Source organism: Limanda limanda, chromosome 1, assembly GCF_963576545.1.
Source record: "Limanda limanda chromosome 1, fLimLim1.1, whole genome shotgun sequence".
NCBI classification, from domain to species: domain Eukaryota; kingdom Metazoa; phylum Chordata; class Actinopteri; order Pleuronectiformes; family Pleuronectidae; genus Limanda; species Limanda limanda.
The window spans coordinates 28619768-28628993 of record NC_083636.1 but is presented as its reverse complement, the minus strand read 5'-3'; the positions used below and the strand labels follow the sequence as shown (position 1 = coordinate 28628993).

The 9226-nt window shown below is 40.2% G+C and overlaps 1 protein-coding gene across 1 annotated transcript; it reads right to left on the bottom strand.

The window, feature by feature from the left end:
• Positions 1 to 3464: 3464 nt before the first annotated feature.
• LOC133003342 (high-affinity choline transporter 1-like) lies at positions 3465 to 6926 on the bottom strand. The gene is made up of 8 exons (XM_061073086.1): positions 6743 to 6926; positions 6392 to 6508; positions 6127 to 6282; positions 5823 to 5971; positions 5603 to 5746; positions 5338 to 5491; positions 4101 to 4318; positions 3465 to 4025 (listed from the first exon to the last, which is right to left on the bottom strand). The coding sequence occupies exons 1-8, from the start codon at positions 6924 to 6926 to the stop codon at positions 3465 to 3467; spliced, it is 1683 nt and encodes a 560-aa protein (XP_060929069.1).
• Positions 6927 to 9226: the final 2300 nt, after the last annotated feature.

Genomic DNA, 9226 nt, shown 5'->3' with positions numbered 1-9226 from the left:
GATACACAATGTCCCTTATGATAACTCAGCAAAGGGAAACAAGGCACACACAATAAGATAGTTTCTCTTTTGTTAACAGCCTGCACAGTGCTAGTACAGAGAAGAACAAATCACTGGACACAGTCTGGTTTTGCTGACAAATTTCAGACTGAACAAGGAAATAAATAATTGAAGACCAATGTTTTTTTGAATGCTAAATTACATCTACAAAATACATCCAATTGAATATCTTAAGGTGCAAATTTGGTTACAGTATTTTGGTGACTTTATTTTGAAGTTTTTAAATGATCAGTGTCTTGCTTGACGGCACTTCAACACTAACCAGGAATGCTCAACCCTGGAAAGTACCAACTATAAAATACAATTTCAAAAATTTCTAGGACTGCAAAGCAGCACTGAGCCCGAGCACATGCATTCTGAAGCGTTGAATTTAGCCTTTGACAGCAGCTCCTCGTCGGTTTGTCGGTTTATGAACCTTTTGTGTCTATTAGCTGTATTTTGTAACTGCCTGGATGTTTACCTACCTGTATATCTGCCCGCCAGCTTGTCCACGCATCTACATGTAAGCCTGTTTATTTATCATTAGACTATCTTCACTGAATGGGCCTGCGGTCGTGTTTGCATATGTTTCCAGCAGGGTGACACTACACCTGTAGGGTCTCTCGCCTGTAGGGACGACAAAGTGAAGACACAACTCTGCTTGAAGTTGTACACATTAGCCAGTTTGTACAATATATATATAAAGACTCAACAGCTTCTAAGTTGTGTTGAGTCAGCACAAAGGGCGACTAAGGATTGGAATTGGCAATATATAGATATATAATATCTTTGCAAAAATTATATTGGCATTATAGTGAGTGGAAAACTGGGCTTGACTATGCAGGGTTCCATTTGGCAAGGTCCATTAAAAAACCTGAACGTATGCTATGTATTTATGTGCAGAGGTTGACACGAAGCAGGAAACTGAAAACGAATGTGAATAAAAAAGGGAATACCTTCAAAAAAATCAAGTAAAGTCACCTAATAAAACCCCTCAAAAAGCCAATTCATTTGCCTGAATAATACTCCTTACAATTTCAATAGGGCCTCACGTCTGTCAGTGCCTGTCAGTGCTCGGGCCCTAATAATAAAGACTGAACCGAGCTCCTGCAGGCTGCTCAAGTAACGAGACAGTTTTGAGAATGTAAGAAGTAGAAGGTACAGATATTTGTGCTCAAATGTAACTAGTAAAAGTAAAAAGTCATCAGGAAAATAAATACTAAAGTAAAGTACAGATATGTGAAAAATCTACTTAAGTACAGTAACAAAGTATTTCTGCTTCGTTACTTCCCACCACTGACCATTTGTTTGTAAAGAGCTCACATGGCAAAAGGCCTGACGCCTGCAGGAAATGGTCTTTTAAGCCCATCCCACAGGATGTGGAGGAAACCAAAGGGGCAGGATTAGATTAGGAATGGGTTGAAACTTCCTTGTTTGACTTTGTTATTATTTGATTAAGATTAAGCCTATTTGTTTGTATGTACTTATTGTGATGGGTTGTTTATGTTTGTATGTTTTGTATGTTCAGTAAAATGTGAGTGTGATCAATATGAGGTAGAAAAGGTGTCTCCAGGTTGAGAAGTAGATTAAAAACTTTTCTACTCAGTGTTTTTTCACTGAGACGGCTTCTAAACACCAGGTCCACTTGGTCAATACACTTATAAAACTTTTCCAAATATTTGTACACATGTACAAAGTATTTCTACAACTAAAAACCTGTTTTGCACATATTAAAATATTCTTTCAAGTACAAAACGTATTCACAAAGTTGTTTCTTTCACATCAAAATGTCTGCTGAAGTGTTGGCTCTATGTTTTTCCATGTCGTGGATCTGCCTTTGCTCCTCACTGCTCCTCGCCTGACCAGTTAATCCTGCAGCACCTCCCTCTTCGTCTCCTGTGCCGCTGGTCGTTGGGCTGGTTTGTGGCATCTCACTGATTCTCCTCCTCTCGCTGCTGCTGTTGTGTTGGTGCAGGAATTCAAAGAGTGAGAGCTGCTCTTGTTCACTTTATTTTAATCAAACTTATTCCAAACTGTTGTCACGATAGTCATGGAGCAGTGGTTGAAAAATAAAATCATGTAACGTGATCATTATTGTCTCTTTCACAGATCTGTGTTGTGACAGGTTGGTTCCACTCTCTCTTGTTTCATCTTCAACAAAACAGCAATACTTTACTTTTTCTGTTTTACTGATTGTTTGACTGTTTCAGGCTCAGCCACCATTTACTCCCACACCTGACTTTTCCTGTGCGGCTTCTCAAGCTGGTGCGAATAACAACACTTTATTCTTCTCAACAGGAACCTTGTTTAGCCAAGCAAATACATTCATTGTGGTCTGATGGAACTACACTTTATCTACACATGAAAAACCCTAATCAGTTTAATGAGAAGAAAACTTTTGACCTTAATTTACTTAATGATGCCGGATGGATCAGGGAAGAAATCATTAGTGGGGCTGGTCATTTGTTTCCAAAAAAAGTTTTATCTTATTCGTTGAAACCTTCTTCACGTCCTGATAGCATCAATAAATGAAGTCCTGTGAAGATAAAAAGAAAAAAATGACGTATCATTTTATACAGTCCAAATTAAATTATCGGTGGTGTGGCGGCGAACCTGTCTGTCACCGCCTGCCTACACACTGCCGGTGCTCTCGCTGCACATGACCAGTCTTCAGCCGGAAAGACAAACACCGCTGAAGAAGAGACGATAGCCTGGAGTCAGGGAGAGCCTCCCAGAAAAGTCTATCAGTTGTCAGGACGTACATGTTTGTGTTTTGGGTACGTAGCTATGACGAGAGGCTCAATGGGAGTAGGTGGGATATGTCAATAGGAATTTTTGGGTAGTGTAGCCACTTGCTATTTTTTCCAGGATTACCAACCCTAGCTTTAAATGTTGGTGCAGATCCAGAAGATTGACTTTCTTTAACAATGCAATATTTTTCTTGATTTCTCAGTACAAAATTCCTGGATCTTAAAAAAACTTAACAAATAAATGTATCTATAATATCTATGGGTGTGTGCAATTTGCTGCAGAAAGGAATAAAATCCAGATCCAGTGAGTTGTGTGATTTGATTTCATAGGAGGACTCCTGGGCCTTATGTGTTTGTTATTAGCAGGATTCCCTTAAAACTACTGGCATGACACACAACATGGTGAGATCACAATCTTCGTAGTTCAGTAGATCTCGCTGTCATTTGTCCCAGTTTTAAACAAAGAACCTAACAAAGGACCAAAGTTGCAATAAGAGCTTATTTTATTGAAAGAAAGTCAATCATGTTGAATCTTAGACAAATGTGAACTGGTGCCATCTATGTCCACTTGTCTTAATTCCCCTATGTTTGGATGCAGAAGTGTCCATGGGGATGTAGGATGTGATAGAACTTCCTGGTCTGTGTCAGGATTCAAACAACAGATATTCAGGGACTCTAACACTCTGAGCTAATCATTGGCTCTGAGGCCTCAGTCTGAGGATGTGTGTTATCCAGTGTCTCTTCCTCATTGTCTTCTTTGGCCCCATGTACCAGTGTCAGCTCTCTTGCTGGTTGCTGGACTTTCACCTTAAACACGTCACACTTCTCAGGTAACAGGCCTTTGTTGAAGAGCACAGACGTCAGATAGGAGAACAACACGATGGCAGCAATGGCAGACAGCATGGAGATGGTCTTAACATGAGCGTACTGGACATAAACTCCATCCTCAAGAACACATCCAGGGAAGTGGAGGACAACTGGCAGCCCGAGTGATGGGAGTCCACTGAGAACTCTGAGCACCAATCCCACCACACAGCCCATAACAGCTCCGTAACCATTGGAGATATTGACGAAGAGGATGCAGACCAGTTGAGGGAAGATTATGATGTAGGCCACTTCAGCACCAATAATCCAGAAGAGTAAGACACTGTTTTCCTGGCTGGTTAGTGATGTACCAACCAAACCCAAGACCAGCACAGCAACTCGAATCACCCACTGAATCTCTCTGTCTGATGCCTGGAGAAGAAGTAGAGAGGAGGAGTTGAAGAGGTTTGAGATACTAACTATTATCTTATAATTGAAGGTTCTCACCTGTGGCCTCAGGATGTTCTTGTATATGTTGGAGGTGAAGACAGAAGCAGCAGAAATCAAAACAGAATCAGCAGATGACATCACAGCAGCAGCAACACATCCAGTACCGATTATGGAGATGAAGTACGGGGTGAGGTGCTGTAATGTGATGGGCAGGACTTGAGCGGCTTCCCCACGTTCATATGGAAATGGAGAACCATAAGACGTCAGGTTCCAATCTGAGGAGCAGACCAAAGAAAATTCACACAAAAATAAAACACTACCGTGGACACTGTATAAAGTGATCAAGGATAAAGTAATCAACCGTCCAAATCGTCATCAGAATGGCTCCTATTCAAAGGCTGGTTAAATAACGTGGTTATGGTATGACAACCCCTTCCACCCTCACCTGGACACTAGGTGTCCCTGTTCTTCTTTCCCCTGAGCTGTAGGTGGAGGTGACGTCAGCGTCATTCAGTGCACACTCCGCCAGGTGTGCTCTGCCCTTTAACAGGCTTTGCCACGTTCATGTCTCTCTCTTGCTCTATCTGTGGGACGAGGTCGGCTCTCCCTGACTCCTGACTGCAGCATCCTTTTCTGTTTTTGGTCTTGGACACACGTTGGGTTGTTGATTATAATTTTGTTAATAAATATCTGAAAGAGCAACAGTCCACTCGTGTGATCTCCCTATTTGTCACAATCTTTGAGCCGGGCTGTGACAATAGTGATCAAGTAGTCTGCTTAAAGTAATCATTCGGTCTTTTTATGTTGTTAAAATTGTTATTTTTTACAGTTGACTCTCCTCCACTAAGGATTGTGACTTAGGGTGCTGGGAGAGCTGTTAGCTGATTGGTCCTCTTGCTTAAAAGGCAGCGTCTGCTCTGCCTCAGGGAAGGAACTCAAGAACTCAGACACTCCAGAGACGCCCGGACAGTGAGCGGAGGACTGAGCTGGAAAGCTAGTTGCTTAAGTTTAAGTTTGTTTAGGTTTATTCTCTTGTGTGTCTGTGATTGATACAAATGCTTAAAAGCAACAAGTCTGTCTCTGGCTGTGTGTGGGAGAGCCCCGTGGCAAGGTCGACTGCCACAGTCACCTTGCTCTGTACCTGCTCACTAAGTTATGCAAAGATGCTGCTCCTTGGTTTCCTGTGATTCAAACATTGATTTAACATGTTTTGTTCTTTCGGTTACATTAAATACAACAGACAAGTCGAGGTGAGATTTCACAGTTTACATTAGTATGTAAAAGTTGTCAGTACCTGTAGATGCAGCAGCTGCCCCAAGCAGTATCGGAGGTGTTCCAAACACAAGTATGAGGAAAGCAGCGGCTAAGCACGAGATCTTAGCTGTGGCTAATGAAGAAGCTGCCAACGTCCTCTGGTGTAAACTCTGATATCCCAGACTTCCCAGTGCCTTGAAAATTAAACAGAATTAAATATATGAGTCATGTGTCTTTATCTGGAGGATTTCTCTCAACACTAGTGAAGTACTTTTGACATCAGCCACAGTTTTGCTCCATCTTACAAACATCAAGAAATCATCCATCAGGATCCCGGTCTTCTCCAGGCCCGGTGCACCAATCCAGGGAGCGTGTAAGGTGTTGTTCATCAGTGTCTTGCTGATGTCCAAGCAGTTAGGGTTCATCAAGACAAAGGGAACACACAACCACTGCAGAGACAAACACACATTTAAGTAATGGACAAGGACTACAGCACCTATAAAACCTTAAAGAACAGCAACTCACCAAGCTAATAAATATAAGAACAAGCTGAATAATATCAGTGTAGGCCACAGAGTAGAGACCTCCCAGCAGAGTGTAGATGATGACAACTGCAGCAGAGATCCATATACACAGAGTGTAGGGCAAATCCAGGACCACAGTCATGGTGCCTCCTGTTAAACACCTTGTATCAGTGGAATTCTACGTATATACAGACTGTACAAGTATCACTGACTCATACTCCTTCAAATACATTTATTTTAAACTGACATTTAAACACACACATATATGAGGAGAAGTTAAAGTGCTTCTGTTTATTCTTACTTACCTAAACCAATCATTGCTACAGTCACACACATCACATCAAGAGAAATTGAGGCCAGGCTCAGTCCAGCTGTCAGAACTTGTCCATACTTGATGTGGAAAGGGTCCATCATTGTGACACACTTCATTTCTCTTAGTGGTTTAGCAAACACCAGGCCACCTTGATTTAATGAGGGGAAAAACAGAAACTTAGGATAATATCAAGAAATCACAATAAATTATTCAACTTAAGGGGAAATGATGATGTAAAATTGCCAACTTCAACTTACATAGAATAAAAGATAAGCTGTATGCAGTTATCATCGTGGCTGCCCAGGTTAGTCCCATTGACGGAGTGTACACCATCTCAGCTGTGCCCACAATGAAGCCTCCTCCAACCCATGTAGCTGCAGGATGGATCAACACACAGCAGATATTTGGACAAAGACTAAAGGTGAGATCATAATTCAGTATTATCACCCAACCAAGACTGTTGTTAGTCAAATCTAATTTGGCTGTTTATTATTCATATTAAACAACAATTCATGATGTTTTTTTGTAAAATAATGCTTTCATAAATTGCCAGATCTTTCTGCCTCCATGCCTGCGACAGACAGTTTCTTCAGCTGAGCTGTCCTCACCTGTCATGGTGAAGATCCCCACCACCCAGTTGATGCTCCGGTTTCCCAGTAACGTCATCTCCATCTCATTGGCTCCACTTTTCTTCTTTTCCCTCTTGGACTTGAAAGAAGCCCAGATGCCGGTCCCAAGGACCAACAGGTAGAAGAGCACCATCAATATCACTCCTGGGATGTTCACTGCCATGATGAAGAATGATGACTGTCTTTCACACTAGCGTGTTAGACCAACGACCTAAAATGAATAACATAACGGGTGTAACTGGAAAAGCAGCATATCTCTAAAGGTGAGCTCACAAGAGAGCACACCTTTGCGTGCACATGTGATATGTCGGACCGCAGTGCATTTCAACTTGCTATGTTGTGAAGAGAAGCAGTAAATTGGGAAAGATATTCATAGATTCAGACTGTGGCGGTTGCTCCATCAGCTCACTCAGTCTTAAAATGTAAACATTTATTATTTTGTCACATTCTGCATTTCATGCCAGTAAAAACTTTACACAAGGCTTTTTTTTCTTAGTACATCTTTATTTAATTGACAGTTTATTTTCTAAGTTTGGTGCACATGATTTCACTTTTATTATTTTTCTTTAATTATTCTGTCTTTTTATTTAATTAACACTAACACTTACCATTTGCAGTGGTGTATAAAGTACTTGAAAGCCATACTTGAGTAAAAGTACAAATATCTTACTTGAAAGTAACTCCGGTAAAAGTAAAAGTCAGCCGTCAGAAAATAACTTGAGTAAAAGCCTTAAAGTAGCTTATAATAAATGTACTTAAGTATCAAAAGTATCTGGTGTTAAAATGTACTTAAGAATCAAAAGTAAAACTACAAGTACCAAAATTAAAAATGCTAAGTGCTTTTTATAGTAGGCCTATGCAGACACAAAACATCCCAAAATTGTTCTCTTCAGGATTTATTTCAACTGACTGAAAAATTATAACAAATCTATATATATAATGTATAATTTTACAAATTTTGAACCCGAGATGCTGAGGTTAAAATAGTCTTGGACTAGTGCATCTGAACTTCTAGAGACAACAAAGAATCAACACAGCAGAATAAACAAGGGCCTATTGGGTCTACCTAAGAACATTAATAAACCAAAGTATAACCACTAAAACATTCTGTAAATATCACTAAACATGGACCTTTCATCAGTAGCAGGAGTGATACACAATGCCCCTTATGATAACTCATCAAAGGGAAACAAGGCACACACAATAAGATAGTTTATCTTTCGTTAACAGCCTGCACAGTGCTAGTACAGAGAAGAACAAATCACTGGACACAGTCTGGTTTTGCTGACAAATTTCAGACTGAACAAGGAAATAAATAATTGAAGACCAATGTTTTTTTGAATGCTAAATTACATCTACAAAATACATCCAATTGAATATCTTAAGGTGCAAATTTGGTTACAGTATTTTGGTGACTTTATTTTGAAGTTTTTAAATGATCAGTGTCTTGCTTGACGGCACTTCAACACTAACCAGGAATGCTCAACCCTGGAAAGTACCAACTATAAAATACAATTTCAAAAATTTCTAGGACTGCAAAGCAGCACTGAGCCCGAGCACATGCATTCTGAAGCGTTGAATTTAGCCTTTGACAGCAGCTCCTCGTCGGTTTGTCGGTTTATGAACCTTTTGTGTCTATTAGCTGTATTTTGTAACTGCCTGGATGTTTACCTACCTGTATATCTGCCCGCCAGCTTGTCCACGCATCTACATGTAAGCCTGTTTATTTATCATTAGACTATCTTCACTGAATGGGCCTGCGGTCGTGTTTGCATATGTTTCCAGCAGGGTGACACTACACCTGTAGGGTCTCTCGCCTGTAGGGACGACAAAGTGAAGACACAACTCTGCTTGAAGTTGTACACATTAGCCAGTTTGTACAATATATATATAAAGACTCAACAGCTTCTAAGTTGTGTTGAGTCAGCACAAAGGGCGACTAAGGATTGGAATTGGCAATATATAGATATATAATATCTTTGCAAAAATTATATTGGCATTATAGTGAGTGGAAAACTGGGCTTGACTATGCAGGGTTCCATTTGGCAAGGTCCATTAAAAAACCTGAACGTATGCTATGTATTTATGTGCAGAGGTTGACACGAAGCAGGAAACTGAAAACGAATGTGAATAAAAAAGGGAATACCTTCAAAAAAATCAAGTAAAGTCACCTAATAAAACCCCTCAAAAAGCCAATTCATTTGCCTGAATAATACTCCTTACAATTTCAATAGGGCCTCACGTCTGTCAGTGCCTGTCAGTGCTCGGGCCCTAATAATAAAGACTGAACCGAGCTCCTGCAGGCTGCTCAAGTAACGAGACAGTTTTGAGAATGTAAGAAGTAGAAGGTACAGATATTTGTGCTCAAATGTAACTAGTAAAAGTAAAAAGTCATCAGGAAAATAAATACTAAAGTAAAGTACAGATATGTGAAAAATCTACTTAAGTACAGTAACAAAGTAT

Excerpts from the sequence above, each read along its gene's own strand:
- LOC133003342 (XM_061073086.1), bottom strand. The coding sequence starts at position 6,926 with ATGGCAGTGAACATCCCAGGAGTGATATTGATGGTGCTCTTCTACCTG. Across the intron at positions 4,319-5,337 it reads GGCAGCTGCTGCATCTACAG|ATTGGAACCTGACGTCTTAT; the intron begins GTACTGACAACT and ends TCTGCTCCTCAG. Across the intron at positions 4,026-4,100 it reads AGAACATCCTGAGGCCACAG|GCATCAGACAGAGAGATTCA; the intron begins GTGAGAACCTTC and ends CTTCTTCTCCAG.